This window comes from Schistocerca piceifrons, chromosome 6, assembly GCF_021461385.2.
Source record: "Schistocerca piceifrons isolate TAMUIC-IGC-003096 chromosome 6, iqSchPice1.1, whole genome shotgun sequence".
Taxonomy (NCBI): domain Eukaryota; kingdom Metazoa; phylum Arthropoda; class Insecta; order Orthoptera; family Acrididae; genus Schistocerca; species Schistocerca piceifrons.
The window spans coordinates 393110865-393136987 of NC_060143.1; the positions used below are offsets into that span (position 1 = coordinate 393110865).

The 26123-nt window shown below is 38.3% G+C and overlaps 1 protein-coding gene across 1 annotated transcript in view; it reads left to right on the forward strand.

Annotated features, from left to right (window-relative positions):
- The first annotated feature begins 1984 nt into the window (after positions 1-1984).
- The window catches only part of LOC124802424, a 161113-nt gene continuing 136974 nt past the window's right edge, over positions 1985-26123 (forward strand). Inside the window, exon 1 of the mRNA XM_047263194.1 lies at positions 1985-2385. Coding sequence (XP_047119150.1) covers positions 1993-2385 — 393 coding nt within the window. The 5' untranslated portion in view covers positions 1985-1992. The remainder of the gene's footprint in view (positions 2386-26123) is intronic.

A 26123-nucleotide genomic window follows, 5' to 3' on the forward strand; every position in this document is an offset into this window, starting at 1 on the left:
ACAGCATGGCTGTGTCATATTATCAACTCTTGGCTGAATCCATCCATAAAATTACAATATATGGCAGGTTAAAAATGGGCTCTCCATGTCACACAATAAATTTTCTGCCATTTTTGAAGTACAGCTGTCACGAGATGTATTAAAAAATCTAACCAGTAATATATTCTAACTCAGCACAAAAAGTTGTTTAAGTAGGCTATCTATAAAGGCAGGGGCTTGTTGAGTTAAAGAGTACCTTTCATTAAATTTATCCAATATTGGCATTTTGACACATGCTTGTAGGAGAAAGTAGTGCAAATGTGGGACCCCTATCAACAAAAGGCTGTAGAAATGGTACCAAGGGAGGTATTAAGCTGAAAATTTGTATATTCCCATCCAAGTACCCTATAGTGACTCACCCTTAATGTGGGCGTAAGTGGTGCTTTGATCCCGTGTGTGATTTTTATACCATTTAACCACGTGCCATAGGCTACAGACTTCAAATTTTTGAAAAAGGGACCTAAATAGTATAAAATCAATACAAGCATTGACAAGGGAGTTAAAAAAACCTCAAAACTGAAACGATGTTCCCTGCATCCTGAATGCTTTTGCAAGAAGAACTGTATGGTGTGTGTGAGTACATGAGCAGAAAGTGAGGAAAAGTTCATACTGTGAATGATAAACATTAGGTGCGATATTGAGAGAAACTAGAATGAACAATTAATGTAAGGAACTAACTAGAATTAAAATGTTCATGTACAATAATATACACAAAAATGTATTTTTAATGCTGGTGTAAATCACTTAGCATTATGTACATACTGTGCAAGCTAAGCTATTGTATGTTATTACTGTGTAGCCTGTTGTATGTGTATTGTCTAGATGTATGCAAAACGACGTGCCCTAATTACAAATACGTACCTCTACAAAAGGTAATTTACGTGATCAATTTAAATAGCAATTGCAATCACAATCACTACATAACTAGTGTCACCAACAGAGCACAGGTACCTAAATATATAGAGCACACTGTGAAATACACTTACCGGCAACGAGAGATGTATTACTGTGGCATCAAACTCTGGAACGTTGGTCACTGGTGCAAGTATTTCAAATAATTCTGATGTTCATAACTACATATCGGTTCTTTCCTTTTCCATAAGCTGGCTGCACTCTTTTTCTACTTCTTTCACAACAACTTCAAATGAGTCGCTGTCAATTTTCATAACCTTTTCACCCTTGGCTGCAAGTATTTCCTCTACATTTTTTTTACCTTCTAAATCGGGAAACCAACCTAGATTGTCTGCAATCAAATGATTACTGTTACAACCCTCACAGCGTACTATCACAACTCCTTTCTCATATGCAACTTTCGATATTGTTTTCGCGTTTCTGGTGTTACATTTCTTGCAAGTAAACGAGAGAAAAATCTTTGCTTCCACTTTCCCTAACGGTTGCACTGACATGTGCCGGTCAATTAATTTCATGGAAGGATGTATACACATAAAGCGAGTTTTGTTTGACTGGAAATTTGTAGCAGAGCACGTACACTGGCATGATCCACATCCATCCTTTCTTGAAAGCACTGACAACTTTCTGCTGTTTAACAATCTCAAAATTATTCCACCGTTACTTCTCAATTTAAATCGAAACATTGTAGCATACATACAAACAAGATACACAAAGTTCACGTCATACACAGTTCCCAGGCAATGAGGTTAGGATATTTATTAATCTGTTTCTAAGCCATAGAATTACTAAATAATAAGCTGATTTACATTGCCTTACATCTTTGCCTTGGTTCGTGGCTTGGGTTGTAATACAGGACAAAGTCGCCTGTATTTTACGCCCGTGTAAACCATCAGACAATTTGTCAAATTTCACGTGTTTGTCGATAGAAATTTTAAGAGACGCCTGATTTGACCTCACTCTTATACGTCTTTGGATTTGTCAAACAGACTATTTAAGCATGCGTTTGTCAAACAACAGCCAGTTGCTTGCCGGTCTTCGAAGATGTCTGAACTTGTTTGTGTTGACGTTTCGTCGCGCTTGATTACCGAAAAAGAGTTTTTGTTGCAATTTATCTCTCTGTATCGTGAGTTTCCAGAATTGTGGAAAATAGGATCAGAAGGATATCGGGATAAAAAGAAAAGAGCCCTGGCAATTAACAAAATAGCAGAAGTATTGCGTCTTTCTCAGCCTTATATTACCCGGGAGGATGTTAAAAGGAAAATAAATATCGTACGCACAACATACAACCGGGAGAGCAATAAAATAAGAAAATCGAAGCAATCTGCGTCTTCTCCGGGAGAAATATATGTCCCCAAGTTGTGGTACTTTAATGAACTTTCATTTTTAGATAACCAGCTAGAAGAGGAAGCCGCAATTGGTGCAATCGAAAATCAGGTAACTAATTTTATATGTTTATTTGCATTTAACCTCGACATAGCTTTATTGTTCGAAAATGTTTGCAGAATTAATAGTAACAATTGCATATAATTGGTATTGTTGTAAGCATTTCGTTTACCATGGCACTGACAAGTGAGATGGGCCATGAGAGAAACTGTTGTCATATTTATCAAACTGAAAGGTACGCAAGTGTTTTTCCAGGTGATAGACGCCTTTAGTTCCGTTCTACTCACTGGGGAACCATTTGAGTGCAAGACAGAAATATTACCGATTTAGGAAATTCGAACTTTCATATCTTGGTTGATTTGTTTATAAGTAGATTACTATCACAGAAGATGACATTTTTTTATAATATTTTCTACTGAGACCTCTGAAAACGATTTAACTTGTCTGTCAAACTCGCTGTTTCGTATACACTGATTTGTAAAACGTGCATAGATATACCAACAAAGTTTGTCAAATTTAACCTCACTTCCGAATCAGCTGTCGCAAAGTATTTTGACGCTACTGGGGATAGCTACATGCAGACAAAGCGTTTCTCGTATTGACTTTAGCATTATCTTGAAAGAATAATAGAAAACAAGCTGATGGTGCAAGAATGGTTGAAACTGAGAGATAAATATAAACCATGAAAATCAAATGAAAGTTAATCAAACCTCAACGTGATAACGTAGAGTATTTATTTTCTTCTGAATGTTTTCGTGTGCAATACATGGTGGGGAAAGACGCGACACATCCAGAATTTTTAGGATTGCCAGTGCCCTTTTGCTTTTGTACATATATAATTTTTCGCGTGAAAAATGTGCGACGAAACATCAGTACAAACAACGTTCAACGTCTTCTCAACTCGGTCGTCAATCAAAGTTCTTCTCAAACACGCCAAAGTTACAGTGTTAAATAATTTGACAAACCAGTGAAGTTTGACAAATTACTTGTTTGCAAGGACCTGGCAGCTAGTAGCTCCCAGGTTCTTTGAATCAAAGTAATCAAATAATTTGTATAATCAGCTAAAGGGGCCTGCAAGTTTTCACCGTCTATTGACAATATTAGTTTACCAAACCTTCATTCCCTTTAACCCACCCTCACACTATCAAATTATTGCCAGCTGGCAAAGTGATTTTAGCCTACAGTGTTACCGCATGGTACTGAACGCTCAAAGGAAGAGTGTGTGCCACGACTGTATTAGCTACAAGTGGTAAGAAACAATGGAAAAGAGTGAAACAAAGTGCGACTTTTCACATGTTAATTCATTGACTGTAACCTGAACCATAGAACTTAAACATTTTCGGATGAGCTCTGCATCGTACGAAAAATTATTAATTTTGCTACAACTTAAAGTAGAGGAGCAAAGTATGTTAATGAGAGAGGCAATCTTACTCGACGAGAAATTAGGAGTAACTGAGATTTCTAGAGGCAGGTAGTGCTCTAATATCGGCAAACACAATTTGCAGTTATGTAAGAAGATAATTTACATGAAACTTTAAGTTTTGTGATTATTTCGTGAAACTGACGAACATTTCGTTGCTTATATGTAATGTACTTTACTATGTTGAAGATGTTTTCAAATTAATAAAGAAAGCAATGCCACGGTGAATCCTCCCTTGACCGTCCCTAAAGTGGTAGACACTATTGCAACTGTCTTTTAAATGAAGTGCATTAAAATACACTTGGAAAAATTGAATCTCAAATTTCATACGGTATGCACAAAGGCGAATTGAAAATATAAATAGCACATAGCGCCTACTAACGCTGTGGGGCCAGCTCTTGAAGCTATTTTAACATCTGAAAGGCGAAAACTGTCACTCGACTTCCACGCTCATTGTGTATTGACATTTGACAGTATTGAGAAATTTTTTGGGGCAATCGGTCGGTAGGCTGCTGGTCAATATTTCCAGTATTGGTAATACGTCTATATGCGCTTCTAGGTGGAACAGCCTTCTTACATGTTTCCTTTGCAATTACAGATAATTGTTGCATCGATGTACATTTCTGTTTGTGCAGTCCATGTTGGCTGGACAGTTTTACAAGTATGAGATAATGCTGGCAAACATCTTTTCAGCTAAAATTTCCACTATATCTGCTGGATTTAGCACCCATTTCAACCTCAAACTTAAGATACATGTGGTCACTTAAGAATGTGCATCGATTCGTCTTAGTATCCAAAACAGTGGGCCACATTTGCAAGATTAGAAAACACACAACAGCGACACTGCTAAATGTTCCGATAGATATGATACATTAGATGCACCAGTAGACGTATTACAGTACAAACACGAATGGAATTAACAGGGAACGACACCAGGAATCACAGTAATGCAGAAGTGCAAGAAACTAACGTTCTCATGTTAATTGACGAAAATGCGAAAAAGTATGCATATGTATTTTAAATGAGTTACTGCAAGACGCGCTCCCTCTAACGTCTTCTGTCAAGCCAAGTGCGCTATTTAATGAAGTTATGAGAGATAGTCATAACAAAAACAAATACGTGGGAAAAGAAGACGCACTAGTAGTATTTGCTGGAGCAAATGGCAGTAGAAATTGGTAGAAGTCACGTACATTCAGAAACATTGGAAATAAGGTAATCAGAAACTCAATACACATAAGGGGATACTGTGTAAAATTCCATACCAGCAGGACAGAGTGTAGGCAAATATGTTATATATCAACTGAACAAGCATAGTGTAAAACCAGCTGAACAATACAACCACATCACCATAGCTGATGTAATTTCGCATGGCAAGGACTGGATATAAAAGAAAGAAAAAGAAAGATGCTATCCAGCGAATTGCAGTATGCTATAACAACCAAAATGCAGGCCACAGTAATGCAAAATAAGGATAGTGACAGAAGAAGAAAATCTCTTACAAAATCAAAAAACCAGGAATATGTCACAACCATCACACTGTAAAAAATAGCAAGATCACAATGTGTTAACACAAGAACCATCTGTAGCTGCGTTAAATGTAATAAATGAACCATCACACACAACACCACAAAAAGAATATGAAATACACCAAAGCCCTGGTACGAAAAAGCAGCATCAGCAACTTCAAAAGTGGACAAAAAGAAAGGAAACCAACATGGACTTTGCAGAGAATACAAGCAGTTACCAAAAGATTTTTTAAGCCACAGTTAAGGGAACAGGAGAGGGGTAAAATACATAATAACAAATACAATGTGAGCACTTCCAACTAGAACAGATTTTCAACAACTCAGGAGTCATCAAAAAGAAAATGCTATTAAAAGTTTTGTGCAAACATTCAATACCTAGGTAACAAAAAACTGGAAGTAGAAGTATCCCTGAACGAAAAATGACCAGAAGTATTATGTCTTATGATTAATTCTGTAGATCAAAACATAAGGTCTGGCTATGTAAAAGAAGAAAGTTGGTAATCTTCAAGACACTGAATACTGTAAATGTATAAATCTTCCAGCATACATTGAAAATATTTTGAAATTATTGGCATGAAGAGTGAAGAACTAAGAATTTCCTGTGTACATGGTTCTAAATGGTAATGTTGCAACATTTCTGAAAAAAAAAAACTGTAAAACATTTTATGGAGTTTAAAATTAAGGATGTTGTAATATGTGGAGACTACACATAGATATGGATAAAGAGTCAAAACCAAAACAAGCATTTAAAGAAACCCTACTACAGTGTAATACGAAAACAGTAATAATTGCACCTAGAGGGTAACGTACCAGAGTCAGGTCATCACTGATAATGTTATCACTAATACTGGAAACAGTAAAGCAAAAGTTCTGCAAACAGTGACCTCTGATCATCATATATATGACACACACACAGGGTGATTATAATTAAAGTTTAACTTTTGAAAACACTGTAGAAATATCACCACTGGTCAGAATATTATCGGAGAAGGGGGAAAACATATGGCAGAAGAAGAAAAATAGTGTGAAAATTGATCAGTAGATGGCGCTGTATGTGTCAGAATACGTAAATGGAAAAACCCATTGAAGTTGGTATAAACATGCTGGGTACACGGCTTTTCCTCCTTTCGTGACTGCGGCGTTCGCCATGACTGTATCGATGCAGGATTGCACTCTGCTTGTAAAGCTGTATTACAGGAATGATGACTGTGCATACATCCTTCTGCAGAAATTTCGGACTCTGAAGGGTCTGAAAAAAGGCGTTGGTCCGCATAAATTCAAAAAGACGGGTTCTTTTGGTGTGCAACCTAGTAGAGGGAGAAAACAAATTGATTCGACGTCAGTGGAAGCAGTGGCCACAGCAACGCAGGAGCAGACGAGTGGTAGGGTGCAAACGTGTAGTGCACGGAGAATTGCCCAAACATTGGACATACCTGTGAGCACGGTGCATAAAATCTTACAAAACTTTCTTCTTTGGCATTCATAAAAAATTACCCATGTGTAAAAGTTGCTTCCTGTTGACATGTCAGCAAGAGAGACCTTTGCTTTGGAATTTCTTGCTCGCATAGAAGTGGCCAATGATTAGCCGTGGAAGACTTTCTGGAGAGATGAAGCCCATTTTCGTCTGACAGGATATGTCAATACACAGAATTGTCAAATGTGGGCAACGGAAAATCCACAAAAAAGTCAACCAGTACCACTTCATACTGAAAAGGTCACTGTGTGGTGCGGGTTTACATCATCATTTATCATAGGGCCATATTCTTTTGAAGAGACAGGTGCTTCCGGTGCTGTCACCTGTACTGTCACTGGAAAGTGCTATGAGTGTGTTTTTTGCAGTGTTTCTAGATTTGTCTAAAGCTTTTGACACAATTATATATAAATACAAAGATGAGGTGACTTACCGAACAAAAACGCGGAAGGTAAGTCTTTCCGCTCCCGGGATTGGAATGACTCCTTACCCTCTCCTTTAAAACCCACTTCCTTTCGTCTTCCCCTCTCCTTCCCTCTTTCCTGATGAGGCAACAATTTGTTGCGAAAGCTTGAATTTTGTGTGTATGTTTGTGTTTGTTTGTGTGTCTATCGACCTGCCAGCGTTTTTGTTCGGTAAGTCACCTCATCTTTGTATTTATATATAATTTTTCCCACGTGGAATGTTTCCTTCCATTATATTGATATCGCTTTTGACACAATCATGCATACAGCACTAATTGAAAATCTTAAAAGATATGTCATGTGTGGTCATGCACTGCAATGGATAAAATCATATGTCAATAACAGAAAGCAGTGTATGACTACAGAATCTGGATGTAGTTCTGAAAACAGAATCTGGATGCAGTTCAGAAATTGGGGACATTTGGTATGGTGTACCTCAAGGGTCTCACACTTGGCCCACTTCTGTTCAGCCTATTTCTAAATAATATTCAGGTCAGTAGAAGGATAAAATATTCTATATGTAGATGACATGACATTATTGAATGTAGAAGAAAATCTGGGAACACCAAAGAGGGTTTCTGGATCGGGACCATGTCCCTCTCTGGTCTTCCCAGACAGTAACTAAAGTTAGCAATTGCCCTCTAACTGTGTTCCAGCTACCATTGTCGCTTCTGAAGTCCTTAATTACCTTGACAGTAACATGCTACCACCCTAAATACAGTTTTAGTCCTGCTCTAGCATTGCCTTCTCTCAGATTCCTCACCGACTTTTGCCCCAAGGGTTCCACTATCAGATGCAGCTTTCTGGTTGATTACTCTCCAGTCACCTGTTGAGACTTTCTGGTTCTGAATCCATACTTTCTCAAATAGGATCTTTGGAGGAACATCCTTAAGAAGTTTCAGTACACAAACAGATATCTTCATGTTCTTGAGGGTTCCAATGCTGCCTAGAGCATCAGCTTCATCTCCTTCCATGGATATCTTTGGTGCCATGTCCTTAAAACCAATCTATTGTTGTCATCCTCTCACAGATAAAGATTAGAGGAACTTTGTCCCGACAGACTCTCCTGAATTTGGAACCTACATTTCTGTCTTCCTCAGTGTTTATAAAGAGAGCTGTCTTAACTATCTCTTCCTGCTTTGAGGTGACGTTGACAAGTGGATATCCTTGTTGGATAACTCCCATTCTAAAAACAGAATACTGTATGTCTGTTTCGGCTTTTTCTGGGTCTGGTTATCCTTGGAATTGTAATTGGCTCTTCATTTATTCTCTTGTTCCCTTTCTTTTAAGTATAAGGGATCTGTTGACCCCTTCACTCTGAAACATCAATTTTTGGGAATCTTAGGTTCAATGTCTTTTAATTCCCTTCATTTGTTTCTAGGAAGCCATTCTTTACTTTTCTTTTTGTTCTCAAAGAAATTTCCTCATCTGAGCCCCAGATAAGGGTTTGACCTTGAACTGGTCCAACTTGTCATTGTTGTATTCCACTTCTTGGACTGGTCTGTTACTGAATCCGGTTACAGAAACAGCTTCCATTGGTTTCAGACCTTACGTTTAATTATTTGAGGTATCATAAAGCCCTCAGTTATTAAACTGATATTTGTCTTCTCCATTTTGGTCCCATGAGAATTGTGGCAAATTAGGTGAACACCAGCAGAGTCCCATGCCGGTGTAAAGCTAATTCCTCAGAGAGATCATCCACTATCCCTGAGGCAACATTCATGACACATCTTCCTATGTGCCACACACCGTTCGGCACACATTGCATCACGTTTGTTGGGTATCTAAGATGTTGGGTCAACAACTATGGAAATGGTTGTGAGAAGAGATGGAGCATTTTGGGACATGCTTCATCTGGTTCATCCACTGAGAACTGTCCAGTGTGGGAGACCTGCCAGCAGCTAAGCTACTACCAGCACAGCTCTCAGCTTCGCGCAAATCTTTCTTCCCGATGGTCAGTGCTACAATAAGACGAGGTCCTCACGAGCAATTTCTTCAGTTTCTTCCAAGGAAAGCAACATGCAAGTTTTCTCAGTTTATACCAAACAAACCTGACAAATATGAACTCAAGGTTTGGATAGCTGCAAAAGTGCCATCTAAGTACATTTACAATGTCATCCCTTGTCTTAGTAAGTATGAACACCAACCAGACAACTAGCCTTTGGGAATGTGCCATTCTTCACTTCTTAAAGCCATTTCTATAGTAAGGAAGGAATATGAAATCAGACAGCTTCTTCCAGTAGCTAACGAACTTCAACAGAAGAACATGTTGTCAGTGGGTACAGTGAAAATGATTCACTGAGAGATCCCCAATTGCATGGAGAATAACAATTCTGACTTACATTCCACTGTCATCAGGAAAGAGACTGATAAGACAGAGTCCACCCTTACAGTGTACAAGGGAAGACAGACAAGGATGTCCCTGTTCTCAGCACACTTGATTCTGAAGTAACAGTGAGTGAAGAAGAAACCAGAAACTGTTGCCTTCTATATGCATGTGGACATTGTTTATCAAATAACTCATAAATATTCAACTAAGCTTGCTTGCAGGAGATGGTCAATGCTTGTCATTTACAATATCCTAGACATGACAGCAATTAATGTAATCTGTCATCTAGAATGTAATAACCAAAAATAACCTGAAGAGGAAAGCATTCATTCTTCATTAATGCAAATAGTTATTTAGTAATAAAAATTTTGGGTTCAATTTTTACAATTTCTTTACTCATTAAAAAGTATGTTTGAAGGGGACTGGTGACCACAATGTTACCTTGTTAAATATGTAGTTACAGATTTGTTTGACCTGACACAAATGATTTACAATTCAATCTGTATTGTAAACTAATTATGGTATGTTTAAGAGAACAACAATTAACTTTGGATCCAATTACCCAAATTAATCATTCATAACACAATCAAATCAAACAACAGCTCACACAACTTACGTAGAGTTAGGTGTGAAGGACTGTTACACCCTTCTGTGACACTACTTGCCTGTGTTCTACCTACCTTCAATTAGCGGCCCCTTCTCATCCCTCTGTGACTGCCTGGACCTCAAAAAAATAGAGACCAGTGCTTGAGTAGGAGGAGCATGACCTGTGTCATAAACTTGTTTGTTTGGAAAATGGGTTATCTCTTCAGGAATTTACCACATAAGGCCTTTCTCACAAAACTGCTCTAAATCTGGCCACAGCTCACCAACCACTTTCTGGCACTAGATTGGGGCTGTGCATGTCGGGAACAGCAGTGGCAATTTCTATTGCATTTGTGGTAATAGGACATATAAGATGCATTTTGGTAACAGGACATGTATCTGCCAGAAATAGCAATAGTAATTTCTTTGGTGGTAACATGACATATAAGATGCATTTGTAGCAACAAGACATGTATCTGCCGCTCTGCCACTGTTGTTGTTTGCACCTGTATGACACCAGTTACACAAATGATGCTGTTGCAAACTAGCAGTGGTGGGTCAAGATCTGCTTCACTACTGGATCTGGTTCCATCTTCAAATTCATTGTTTTATTTGCTTATTTATTTGTATACCAGAGTTTGTCTCATGAAGAACTTATAGTAAAGAAGAATGAGTCCAGGCGTACGTTAGCAGAGAGAAGCAACTGTTAGAAACTAATTCTTCAGGCTGTATTCATCTATTCTGTTATAAATTAACAAAGCTGCTATTCATAAAACAAGCTGTTGCTTCCCATTTGTAATGAGTAGTTACAAATAAGGCACGCAGCTGTAAATAAACAGTGTGTGACCTGTCTGATAACTGTCAAAGAATGGCAGATATCTAGGATACACATAAGAATACAAGATTTTATGTTGTGTATTATTTCCAGAGCAAATTATTTCTCTGCAGCAAAGAGTGCACTAATTATAAACTTCCTGGCAGATTAAAGCTATTAAACCAATAATCTCTGCGCTCAATTCATAGTGTAGAAGAGTTCCTCAAAAATCCTTAGAGCTTAAGTGAGGATCATGCAATTACTGTAATCGTTAATATTGGCTTATACATGTATTCAGTTGTGAACTTCTTGTTTCTATTGTGGTTTAATTATAACTTATACATTGACTTGCCCAGTATATGAAGTGCTGTAAAATTTTGTGAACATAATTTTCTAGTTTCTAAAGTGTTTTAATTGTAAGATATACTTTGACCTGTCCAATATCTGATGTGCTGTACTGTACATGTAAGATTTACTGGACCAATAAATACAATACAATCTTGTGGGAACCCAAGCTAACTGATTTCATAAGGCAAGTCCTTTATTGACTGTGATGCAAGAAACCCAGATCTCTATTTAAGATTATCTTAGTGCAATGATTTAGGGTTTAATAATAAGGCAATTGCAAAGAGAGCAAGCAGAAATAGAAATCTTAATCATGTCATGTGTCCTGTATTGAAAGCAATGATTAGCTGTGCTGGTTCCCAGGCTGTCCAAGATGTGCCTGACACTAGCATTTCTGGCATCTTTCTTCACTCGTGTGACATTTCTAGACAGTTCATCATATCCCACATTTTTACAGCTCAATAAAGGATCCACATAATGTGACAATGTAGTTCTACTAAGACTGCAGCAGAACACAGTGAACTGCTGTTCACATACAGATATGGAGATTCACAGTTTCACTGCAGAAGTGAGCTACGGATACAGTACTGTTGGTAGAGCACTTGCCCGCGAAAGGCAAAGGTCCCAAGTTTGAGTCTCAGTCCGGTACACAGTTTTAATCTGCCAGGAAGTTTCATATCAGCGCACACTCTGCTGCAGAGTGAAAATTTCATTCTGGAAACATCCCCCAGGCTGTGGCTAAGCCATGTCTCTGCAATATCCTTTCTTCCAGGAGTGCTAGTTCTGCAAGGTTCGCAGAAGAGCTTCTGTCAATTGGAAGGTAGGAGATAAGGTACTGGCAGAATTGAAGCTGTGAGTGCGGGTCATGAGTCGTGCTTGGGTAGCTCAGTTGGTGGAGCACTTGCCCACCAAAGGCAAAGGTCCCAAGTTCAAGTCTTAGTCCGGCACACAGTTTTAATCTGCCAGGAAGTTTCATAATTCTGGGTGCAGCTCTGTACTCTGTAATCCAAGCTCACACATAATTAGAAAGGAAGGAAAATTAGGGTTTAACTTCCTGTCATTAGATGTGGAGCACAGTCTCTAATTAGGCAAAAATGGAGAAGAAAATTAGCCTTTTCATTTCCAAGAAAACCATCCCACCATTCACCATAAGAGATTTAGAGGTGTGAAAAATCTAAACAGGGATCGTCAGAAGAGGAGTTGAACCTAATTCCTTCCAAATGCAAGCCCATTGTCATAACCACGATACTACCTCCCTCAGTGTCGCTTAGACTGGAGGGGAATCCCACCTTATGCAAGAGACAGTTTTGTGTTAACCAGACTTGTTTGAGCCCTTTTTGTGCTATCATCAATGAGTTTATTTTCTTTCTTACATGAAGCTGTTAATTGTTTTTGTTGGTTGCTTTAAATCTACTACACAATTTACAGCTTGTTGTAGTTTTTTTTATGTATTAGTGTATTTTACTTTGTTTGTGTTGAGGTATCGTGCATATTTCTTTCACCGTTGTTGTTTCATGTGCATTTTCTAAGGTTTTTTCACCAAGCACATAGTTTCCACTGCCCTTACATGTTGTTATGCATGTTGATGGGAACACTGTGCACAAAGTCTTTTAATGGCTTCTCATGTTTAGCAATACCAAAGAAAATGCTACATGTTACATTAAACACATTTCTAAGACAGGAAAACATATGATTGTCCATTATTTTTAAATGCATATGGCCAGTGATATTTCTGTTGGTCATTCTTTTACCTTTACACAAGCAACATTTTCAGAGTGCACTTTATTCTGAGTATACAGAACAAAGGACTCTCCTTTACAAGGTGCAGAAAACTTTTTCACCCATTCTGGTCCATGTTACTAGCTTGCACTTATTAACAAAATTTGCAAGATGCAAGCTTTGTTGCATCATTGTACAGTAGCCACTCAAAAATGGCTTAACTAGTCTTTATTAAATTTTCTTTTAGTTGGGAATGGTGATTTGGGACTATCAACTTTCCTTTGAGCGGAGAAGGAAGATGATATAAGCTGAACACCATTACTACTGGCTGAGTCTGTCTCACAAATCACAATTTTATTTTCCTGCACACAGAGAGCATTGACATTGTCCTTCACACTTTGTCACCAGCTGCACATGTTTCATTTCATTTATTATACTTAAAAAACTATGATATGTTTGTTTGCCTCTTTTCAATGGTAAATAATTAATTTTCCACAAAATTAGAAATGTTGTTGTTGTTTTTGTGGTCTTCAGTTCAGAGACTGGTTTGAGCAGCTCTCCATGCTACTCTATCCTGTGCAAGGTTCTTCATTTCCCAGTACCCACTGCAACCTACATCCTTCTGAATCTGTTTAGTGTATTCATCTCTTGGTCTCCCTCTACGATTTTTACCCTCCACACTGCCCTCCAATACTAAATTGGTGATCCCTTGATGCCTCAGAATATGCCCTACCAACAAATCCCTTCTTCTAGTCAAGTTGTGCCACAAATTTCTCTTCTCTGCAATTCTGTTCAATACCTCCTCATTAGTTATGTGATCTATCCATCTAATCTTCAGCATTCTTCTGTAGCACCACATTTTGAAAGCTTCTATTCTCTTCTTGTCTTAACTATTAATCATCCACATTTCACTTCGATACATGGCTACACTCCATACAAATACTTTCAGAAACGACTTCCAGACATTTAAATCTATACTCAATGTTAACAAATTCTCTTCTTCAGAAACACTTTCCTTGCCATTGGCAGTCTACATTTTATATCCTCTCTACTTTGACCATCATCAGTTATTTTGCTCCCCAAATAGTAAAACTCATTTACTACTTTAAGTGCCTCATTTCCTAATCTAATTCCCGCAGCATCACCCATTTAATTTGACTACATTCCATTATCCTCGTTTTGCTTTTGTTGATGATAATCTTATATTCTCCTTTGAAGACACTGCCCATTCCGTTCAGCTGCTCTTCCAGGTCCTTTGCTGTCTCTGACAGAAATACAATGTCATCGACGAACTACAAAGTTTTTATTTCTTCTCCATGGATTTTAATTCCTATTCCAAAATTTTCTTTTGTTTCCTTTACTGCTTGCTCAATATACATATTGAATAACATCGGGGATAGGTTACAACCCTGTCTCACTCCCTTCCCAACCACTGCTTCCCTTTCATGCCCCTTGACTCATAACTGCCATCTGGTTTCTGTACAAATTGTAAATAGCCTTTCGCTCTCTGCATTTTACCCCTGCCACCTTCAGAATTTGAAAGAGAGTATTCCAGTCAACATTGTCAAAAGCTTTCTCTAAGTCTACAAATGCTAGAAACATAGGTTTGCCTTTCCTTAATCTATTTTCTAATATGAGTTGTAGGGTCAGTATTGGCTCACGTGTTCCAACATTTCTACGGAATCCAAACTGATCTTCCCTGAGGTCATCTTCTACCAGTTTTTCCATTCATCTGTAAAGAATTCGTGTTAGTATTTTGCAGCCGTGGCTTATTAAACTGATAGTTCGGTGATTTTCAGATGTGTCATCACCTGCTTTCTTTGGGGTTGGAATTATTATATTTATCTTGAAGTCTGAGGGTATTTTGCCTGTCTCATACATCTTGCTCACTAGTTGGTAGGGTTTTGTTAGGCCTGGCTCTCCCAAGGCTGTCAGTAGTTCTAATGGAATGTTGTCTACTCCCGGGGCCTTGTTTCGACTTAGGTCTTTCAGTGCTCTGTCAAACTCTTCACGCAGTATCATATCTCCTATTTCATCTTTATCTACATTCTCTTCCATTTCTATAATATTGTCCTCAAAAACATTGCCCTTGTATAGACCCTCTATATACTCCTTCCATCTTTCTGCTTTCCCTTCTTTGCTTAGAACTGGGTTTCCATCTGAGCTCTTGATATTTATGCAAGTGGTTCTCTTTCCTCCAAAGGTCTCTTTAATTTTCCTGTAGGCAGTATCTATCTTACCCCTTGTGATGTGCACCTCTTCATCCTGACATTTGTCCTCTAGCCATTCCTACTTAGCCATTTTCACTTCCTGTCGATCTCATTTTTGAGACATTTGTATTCCTTTTTGCCTGCTTCATTTACTGCATTTTTATATTTTCTCCTTTCATCAATTAAATTCAATACCTCTTCTGTTACCCAAGGATTTCTATTACCTCTCATCTTTTTACCCACTTGATCGTCTGCTACCTTCACTATTTCGTCTCTCAACGCTACCCATTCTTCTTCTACTGTATTTCTTTCCCCCATTCTTGTCAATCATTCCCTAATGCTCTCCCTGAAGCTCTCTACAACTTCTGGTTCTTTCAATTTATCCAGGTCCCATCTTCTAAAATTCCCACCTTTTTTGCAGTTTCTTCAGTTTTAATCTACAGTTCATAACCAATAGATTGTGGTCATAGTCCACATCTGACCCTGGAATGTCTTCAATTTAAAACCTGGTTCCTGAATCTCTGTCTTACCATTATATAATCTATCTGAGACCTTCCAGTACCTCCAGGCTTCTGCCATGTATACAACCTTTTTTTATGATTCTTGAACCAAGTGTTAGCTAATATTAAGTTATGGTCTCTGCAAAATTCTACCAGGTTGCTTCCTCTTTCATTCCTTACTCCCATTCCATATTCACCTACTGTGTTTCCTTCTCTTCCTTTTCCTACTGTCGAGTTCCAGTCACCCATGACTATTAAATTTTTGTCTCCCTTCACTATCTGAATAATTTCTTTTATCTCATCATACATTTCATCAATCTCTTCGTCATCTGTGGTGCTAATTGGCATATAAACTTGTCCTACTGTAGTAGGCGTGGGCTTCGTATCTATCTTGCTCACAATAATGCGTTTTTAGAAATAATATATGTTTACTTATGACAGAATATAGGTAATCAAAAAACTCGAATACTGGAGGATGTCACTATATCATGAAAGCACTACCATACCATTTGTTACTATCTTTTTTAATGGATGGTGCTGCTCTCTTGATTCATGGACCAGAACTTTCTCATTCTTGCAAACACATGGCATGACATATATACGAGGGTAATCCCAAAAGTAAAGTCTCCTATTTTTTTATAAGTACATAGACCTGTTTATTTCTACAATGGTTTACATCAGTTTACAGCTTGAACATTTAGCTATTTTTCAACATAATCACCATTTTGTCGATGCATTTTTGTAGACGCTGTGGCAGTTTTTATATGCCCATGTCATACCAGCTTGCTGCCATGCTGTTCGGAAAACTATGAACTGGTATGATTGTTGCTTGATCTCAGATGTAAAGTGGTATGCCCAGGTTTCGTCACCCACGACAATTGTGTCCAGAAAGTTGTCCTGTTCAGCTGCAAGGCGTTGAAGAAATGCAAAGGAAGCATCAACTCGTTGCCGCATGTGGTCCTCAGTCAGCATGCGTGGCACCCATTTTGCGCACACCTTCCAGCAATTCAATGTTTCCATTAAAATTCTGTGAGCAGTGCTTCAGGAAACCTCAGGAACCAACGTGCAGAGATCATCCTGAGTGATCCGCCGATCTTCATGCTTGCTTTGCTCAATCTTCAACACTGTCTCCTCAGAAATTGACAGTCTCCCGCTCCTTTGTTCATTATGAATTTCGGTCCGACCAGCTGCAAACTCTCTACACCACTTACGAACATGCACGACTCACCATACACTTCTGTCAATTGGCAATGGATTTCAATCGGTGCAGTGCCCTTTGCGTTCAAAAACCAAATAACTGCGCGCAATTCGCACTTGGCAGTAACATCCAACGAGAGCTCCATTCTCAATGGCTGCCAAGCCAAGACTGAGCACTTCAGCACGGTATGCGCATGTTTACACACAGCATATGAAGCACTCTTCACAACAGTGTGACCAGCTGCCACACAAACAGATTTCTGTACTTATAAAAAGTAAAAAAAATTATAGGAGACCTTACTTTTAGGCTTTCCCTCGTACAATGCTATAGTATGTGAGTTGTGCACAAGTTTATATTGTCTGTGAAATTCTGAATCTACCCATATTGTGTTTAGAAAATAAATAAAATTTACATGTAAGTGTGGGTCACCAGCTGCCAATTTTCAGTCACCAATGGCCAGCTGGCGACCATAAATTTTGAACCCTGATCTTAGGCATTTAATTATGTGAATCACAGTGAACTCCTAGATAAATTAAAGTTTTATGGTATTGTTGGTACAGCCAGCCAATGGATAATGTCATATCTAACCAAAAGAGTGTAGAAAATTGTACTTAGTGATTCAACCAATGTAATCCAGGACCATTATTCTGGCTAGGAAGAAATCACATATGGGTTCCCCAAGGCTCAATCTTAGGTCCTCTATTGTTCCTTTTACTGTATATGTAAACAATCTTCTGTCTAATATACAAGTGGAATTAGTTCTTTTCAGGCTGACACTGGTATTCTGATCAATCAAGCATACTTACAGAACCAGAAGAAATGGTAAACAATGTTCTTAAAAGTATCTTTGTCTAGTTTTCTGTGAATGGTCTCACCCTCCGTTTTTCTTGTGCACCAATTGTGAGTGTAACACATGGCAAAGAAATAGTAAATAGTGTGTAAACTTCAAAATTCTTTGGTGTTCATGTTGATGGGAATTTAAACTGGAAAATTCACATTTTGGAATTCCTAAAACAACTTTGTTCAGCCACATTTGCACTTAGAATCATTGCAAATCTTGTGGACAGACAAATCAGTATGAGGACATATTTGGCATATCTTCATTCAACAGCATCATATGGAATAGTTCTCTGAGGTAACCCATCTTTAAGAAAGAAAGTCATCTTTGCTCAGAAATATGCTGTAAGAATAGTATGTGGTGCTCATCCATGATCATCTTGTAGACATCTGTTTAAGGAGTTAGGTATTCTGACTACTGCTTCCCAGTATATTTATTCCCTCATGAAGTTTGTTGTATATGATCTGCTGCAGTTCAAAAGGAACAATGATGTACATAATTACAATACCAGAAGGAAAAATTACATTTGTTACTTTGCATTATGATTGCCTTTAACACAAGAGGGGTGCACAATGCTACAACTAAATTTTTTTATAACTTACCCAGTAATATAAAAATGTCTGGCAGGCAGCACAGTAAAATTTGAAAACAAAATGAAAAAAGTTTCTCTTTGACAGCTCCTTCTAACCTGTACAAGAATTTCTATTTAATGGAAAGAAATTTATTCTGAACCCAAGATCACTACATATTATTTATTTAATGGTGAGGAGTCTTGACAGGAGCTTGCTGTCATCATCTGATCTTCATAAATTTAAAGTGCATACAAGTCAGTCATGAACCAGGAACTAATACAGCATAAGCACACTGGTTTGTCAATAATAATAACAAGATGAAATATAAAATACACAGAGCATGAAATATGTCCACTGAAGCGAAGTGGCACAGGTGTACAATGTAACATTGTGAACTGACAACCTCACAATAGGAACTGATCATGAAATAAATAATATTTAGTGATCTAGGCTTAAGAAGAAATTTCTTTGCATTAAATCAACAGATCGCTCCCAGCACAGTTAGTTAACTAGTTAGTTTTGTGTTAGATGGATCGTTTTACGTGATAAATTGTTATTGATGTGGAACAAGTCATTTTACAGTCACATCATGAATTAGTTTGTAAATATGATTACATGCTGAACATTTTTAAGATGTTTTATTTAATATACAGTTGTGGGTTAGTAGTTCCTGCCCACTACCTTTTACACATTACAATAATAGAAATTATTCTGCACAATGGAAGGAATTATCAAGGAAAAACTTTTTCATTATGTTTTCAAATTTTACTTTGCTGTCTGTCAGACATTTTATATCACCAGGTAGGTTATCAAAAATTTTAGTTGGAGCACAGTGCACCACGTTTTGTTCTAAAGACAACCTGATTGTGGAGCAATGAATGTCATTTTTCCTTCTGGTATTGTAATTATGTACATCACAGATCCTTTTAAATAGTAGCAGCTTATTTACAACAAACTTCATGAGGAAATAAATATACTGTGGAACAGTAGTCAGAATGCCCAACTCCCTAAACAGGTATCTTCAAAGTGATCATTGGCGAATACCACGTATTACTCTTACAGCATGTTTTTGAGCAATGAAGACTTTCTACAAATTTTTAAAGATGAGTTACTTCAGAACATTATTCCACATGAGATTATTGAATGAAAATATTACAAATATGTCAACTTACTGATTTGTCTCTCCCCAAGATTTGCAATGATTCTAAGTGCAGATGTGGCTGAACTAAGTTGTTTTAGAAGTTCCAAAACTGTGCTTTTTCCAGTTTAAATTCCCATCAATAGGAATACCTATCAATTTTGAAATTTCCACACTATTTATTATTTCCTCGCCATTTGTTACTCTTATCATTGTTGTAGTACCCATGAATGTACAGAACTGAATATGTTGGGTCTTTTTAAAATTCAGAGTGAGACCATCTGCAGAAAACCAGCCAATGATTCTTTTAAGAACACTGTTTACCATTTCTTCTATTTCTGTATGTATGCTTGGATTGATTACAATATAGTGTCATCTGCAAAAAGAAGTAATTCTTCTCATGGTATCTTAAACAGAAGATTGATTACATACACAAACACAATATGAGGAACAATAGTGGACCTGAGATTGATCCTTGGGGGAATCATACGTGATTTCTCCCCAGTCAGAATAATATCTTTGAACTACATTGGTTGAATTTCTGATTACAACATTCTGCAACCTCCCCCCCCCCCTTTTATAGATATGACATTACACATTGGTTGTCTATGACATTGATTCCATAAAACTTTAATCTACCTAGGAGACTACTGGGATTCACACAGACAGTTGCCTTAGACAGGTCACAGAAAATACCAACCAGTGCTATTTTGTTATTTAATACTTGTAAAATTTGGTGAGTGAACATGCTCAGTAGAGCAACTCTTCTGGAATCCCAAGTGTGGTTTGTCGGTCTCATGTGAATAATGAAACCATATAGGAAAATAGCCAAAATAATTAAATCTTTCCAAAACACTTAGTTTATAAGAGTCCCTGAGAACAGACTGGTATACTTCTCGTGGACTGCACCTAAATGTTAAAGAAAAAGAAGATTGGCCAGAACTTTACTTGGAGTCATCTCTTGAAAGAACCAACCAAAAGCCTGCAATATCAGTCTGATGGAAGCATCTAGATGAAACTGGCCAAATGGTACTGCAGCAACAAACAACAGCAGTACCTGTAATTAACCTCAGTGAGTCAAAAGGGCAGTAATGGGGAATGAGGTAAGATCAGTTGGGGGCAACAGTAGGCCTATACTCTAAAGGACAGACACAAGTAGTGCTCCTAGAAGATCCCCAAGATCAATGAGGTTCAAAGTGACATTTTTTGTGGCAAAGTCAAGCAAATTACAAATTCCTGTGGGACAGTTTGTTAAGTCAGTGGAAACAAAAGAAGTTGTGGCACCAACAAGTTCAGACTCTTCAGTATCACTTACTCAGTCAAATGTTGTAGAATACATAGCTCCAGTGGCTGTAACACCAAGAACTTCCCAGCCTGTACAAAGAAGAAAAGCATATCATCACCTTCTATTACATCTAGATGGACAGAAGCCAGAAATTCAACATTTTCAAAGAATAGGGACAAACTCAACCCTAATATCTGCATCCAGTACTTATGTAAGTGAAACATCCAGCGACACAGGCTTTTTGATTGTGTCATATGCTCCAATTCTCTCAGTGCCCTTCAGAGCCTTTGTGTGCTGTACACAGTCCATTCCTTAGTGCAACTGGTCCAGGAAAGCTTCTATTTGCTTGCTGTTGAGGGAGCCACTGTGATGTTCATGTGGGTCCCTGGTCACATTATCTCCATGTTGCCATCTGTTGGCAGGTGGTGCCACTTTGCCATCACCATTGGCGTTCTCTTCATGGGAACAAGTTCGGGGAATTAAATCTCTCCCACTAGCTGGGCAGACATCATCTCAGCCCTCTTGCCAAGAGGAGATTATTTTACCTAGGCTGTGCATCAGGTATGTCGTTTTAGCCATCGCCATTTAAGTGGTGACTATGCCACTTTGTGCTCATTGTTGTCAGCCTTTGATGGTTCACCACTTCCTGACCTAATGCCCTTTCTTTAACCACTTATGTTCTCATATGTGTTTCCCATCTGAGATATCGGCTGTTTTACCAAATTATGTGTGGGCTGTCAACTGCATTTTACTTTTTATCTGTCGTAGCAATATGGCAAAGGACATTTAATCTTTGGTTCTGGACCTCCACTGCCTCTATAGCATATTTTATGGACCTTTCTACATGAGGAAGTCATTGTTCTTAACTTGCTTTCCTTCCATCAATTGGATTTAACATATAGTCACTTTTAAGTTCTTTTACTTCTTGATGTTCTAAGGTTATGACATGAGCACTTATGACCTTTGTTGTTTTTGCACCCTAAGACAAAAATTTAAAAAAAGTTTTCATCACTATGTCCTTTTCATATATTACATCAGTATTTGTTATGGTTACTTGTTGAAGAGAATTGAATGTAGTGTGTTTTCTCAAAATTTAAGGATAGTCTATTTTCAGAGAGCCGCTTATTAATTCTTTGTAGATCATAATTAACAGTCTATTCTGTTGCTTTCTCTACAAGGGATTTAATAACACTAGTACCATCTGCAAAAAGTACCAATTATGGTTGCCAAATATTAAGTGGAAGATCATTAAAATGTATAAAGAATAGCAGTGGACCCAAAATTGAACTCTGTAGGACTCCCATTGAGATTCCTCCCCAGTCATCAGTACAATTTTTTGGCATTCTGCTTGTTACATTTGATTCAAACCAGTTATGTGTAAAACCATAAATTCTATAAAACTTAAGTTTTTCCAAGACTGTGACATGTTCTACAGGATGAAATGAAGTGCCTTGGAAAGATCATAAAAAATTGCAACTGGTGATATTTTATTATTTAACACTTGTAATATTTGGTGGGTGAGTGTGTAAAAGAATATGTAGGAATCAAGTTCCTTGACTACTGGGTTCACATTTCACAGGTGTCAAAGAAGAGAGACACTGTCGTTCGGCATCAGCAGATCAGCAGCTGATTCGTTCTCTCTCTCCCTCCCTCCCTCTCTCTCTCGCTCCCTCCCTCCCTCCCTCCCCCCTCTCTCCCTCCCCCCCCCCCCCCCCCCTCTCTCTCTCTCTCTCTCTCTCTCTCTCTCTCTCTCTCTCTCTCTCTGGTTGTGAGAACTTCTTTGCAAATAAACTGATCTTGACTAGCAACACTCTAGTGCTTAACTAGTCTAAAGTTCTTACAGAATATCTTCTTCTGTGCTATGTATTCATTAATAACTGTTAATGTCCATAGTATGCAAGTTTTTATATTTTTGCTGATTTTGCTCAAACACACAAATGTAATTTGTTTGGATGGTTATTGCCTTAGCTGCACTGACATTGGATACTTCCCTCCCCTCCTCCCCCCCCCCCCCCCCCAGTCAGTCTTCTGACTGGCTTGATGCGACCCACCATGAATTCCTCTCCTGTGCTAACCTCTTCACCTCAGAGTAGTACTTGCAACCTACACCCTCAATTATTTCCTGGATGTATTCCATTCTCTGTCTTCCTTTGCAGTTTTTGCCCTCTACAGCTCCCTCTAGAACCATGGAAGTCATTCCTTCACGTCTTAACAGATGTCCTATCATCCTGTCCCTTCTCCTTAGTGCTTCCCACATATTCCTTTCCTCTTCGATTCTGTGTAGAACCTCCTGATTCCTTACCTTATCAGTCCACCTAATTTTCAACATTCATCTGTAGCACCACATCTCAAATGATTCAATTCTCTTCTATGCTGGTTTTCCCGCAGTCCATGTTTCACTACCATACATTGCTGTACTCCAGACGTACATTCTCAGAAATTTCTTCCTCAAATTAAGGCCAATATTTGATATTAGTAGACTTCTCTTGACCAGGATTGCTTTTTTTGCCATAGTTAGACTGCTGTTGATGTCCTCCTTACTCCGTCCATCATTAGTTATTTTATGGCCTAGGTAGCAGAATTCCTTAACTTCATCTACTTCATGACCATAAATCCCAATGTTAAGTTTCTCGCTGTTCTCATTTGTACTACTTCTCATTACCTTTGTCTTTTTCGATTTGCTCTCAATCCATACTGTATACTCATTAGACTGTTCATTCTGTTCAGCAGATCATGTAATTTGTCTTCACTTTCACTCAGGGTAGCAGTGTCATCAGCGAATTGTATCATTGATATCCTTTCACCTTGAATTTTAATTCCACTCCTGAACCTTTCTTTTATTTCCTTATTTCCATCATTGCTTCCTCGATGTACAGATTGAACAATAGGGGAGAAAGGCTACATCTTTTTCTTACACCTTTTTTAATATGAGCACTTTGTTCCTGGTTGTCCACTCTTATTATTCCTTCCTGGCTGCTGTACATATTGTATATGACCCGTCTCTCCCTATAGCTTACCCCCACATTTTTCAGAATTTCGAACATCTTGCACCATTTTTTACATTGTCGAACGCTTTTTACAGGTCGACAAATCCTATGAACATGTCTTGATTTTTCTTTAGTCTTGCTTCCATTATTATCCACAACGTCAGAATTGCCTCTCTCGTGCCTTTATTTTTCCTAAAGCCAAACTGATCATCATCTAGTGCATCCTCAGTTTTCTCTTCCATTCTTCTGTATATTATTCTTGTAAGCAACTTGGATGCATGAGCTGCTAAGCTGATTGTGCGATAATTCTCGCACTTGTCAGCTGTTGCCATCTTCAGAATTGTGTAGATGATGCTTTTCCAAAAGTCAGATGGCATGTCGCCAGACTCATACATTCTACACACCAACATGAATAGTCATTTTGTTGCCACTTCCCCCAATGATTTTAGAAATTCTGATGGAATGTTATCTATCCCTTCTGCTTTATTTGACCTTAAGTCCTCCAAAGCTCTTTTAAATTCTGATTCTAATACTGGATCCCCTATCTCTTCTAAATTGACTCCTTGACTCCTGTTTCTTCTTCTATTGCATCAGACAAATCTTCTCCCTCATAGAGGCTTTTCAATGTATTCTTTCCACCTATCAGCCCTCTCCTCCACATTTAACAGTGGAGTTCCTGTTGCAATCTTAATGTTGCCACCCTTGCTTTTTATGTCACTGAAGGTTGTTTTGGCTTTTCTGTATGCTGAGTCTGTCCTTCCGACAATCATTTCTTTTTCGATGTCTTCACATTTTTCCTGCAGCCATTTCATCTTAGCTTCCCTGCACTTCCTATTTATTTCATTCCTCAGTGACTTGTATTTCTGTATTCCTGAGTTTCCCTGAGCATTTTTGTACTTTCTCCTTTCATCAATCAAGCGAAGTATTTCTTCTGTTACTCATGATTTCTTCGCAGTTACCCTCTTTGTACCTATGTTTTCCTTCCCAACTTATGTGATGGCCCTTTTTAGAGGTGTCCATTCCTCTTCAACTGTACTGCCTACTTAGCTATTCCTTATTGCTGTGCCTATAGCCTTAGATAACTTCAACTGTATCTCGTCATTCCTTAGTACTTCCGTATCCCACTTCTTTGTGTATTGATTCTTCCTGACTAATGTTTTAAACTTCAGCCTACTCTTCATCACTACTATATTGTGATCTGAGTCTATTTCTGCTCCTCGGTACACCTTACAATCCATATCTGATTTCAGAATCTCTATCTGACCATAATGTAATCTAACTGAAATCTTCCCGTATCACCTGGCCTTTTCCAAGTATACCTCCTACTCTTGTGATTCTTGAACAGAGTATTCGCTATTACTAACTGAAACAGGTTACAGAACTCAATTAGTCTTTCTCCTCTCTCATTCCTTGTCCCAAGCCCATATTCTCCTGTAACCTTTTCTTCTACTCCTTCCCAACAACTGCATTCCAATCCCCCATGACTATTAGATTTCCATCCCCCCTCACATACTGTATTACCATTTAAATATCCTCATACAGTTTTTCTATCTCTTCATCTTCAGCTTTCAATGTTAGCATATGTACCTGAACTATCGTTGTTGGTGTTGGTTTGCTGTTGATTCTGATAAGAACAACCCTGTCAGTGGCTGTTCACTGTAACACACACTCTGCCCTACCTTCCTATTCATAATGAATCCTACTCCCGTTATACCATTTTCTACTACTGTTGATATTACCCTATACTCATCTGACCAGAAATCCTTGTCTTCTTTCCACTTCACTGCACTGACCCCTACTATACCTAGATTGAGCCTTTGCATTTCCCTTTTCAGATTTTCTAATTTCCCTACCACGTTCAGCCTTCTCACATTCCACACCCTGATTCGTAGAACATAATCCTTTGGCTGATTATTCAATCTATTTCTCATGGTAACCTCCCCCTTGGCAGTCCTCTCCTGGAGATCCGAATGGGGGACTATTTCAGAATCTTTTGCCAATGGAGAGATCATCATGACTCTTCTTCAATTACAGGGCACATGTCCTGTAGATACACGTTATGTGTCTTTAATGCAGTGGTTTCCATTGCATTCTGCATCCTCATACCGTTGATCATTGCTGATTCTTCTGCCTTTAGAGGCAGTTTCCCACTCCTAGGATAAGAGAGTGCCCTGAATCGCTGTCCGCTCCTCGGCCCACCTTGAAAAGGCCGTTGGCAGAGTGAGGGTGACTTCTTATGCCAGTAGTCTTTGGCCACCAATGCTGATTATTAATCAAAATTTAAGAAGCGGCGGGATTCGAACCGGAAACCAAAGGTGTTTTGATTACACAGGCCAAAATTTTTTTTGAAAAACTTTTTTTTACATTGGTAGCTGACCTTTATAGATT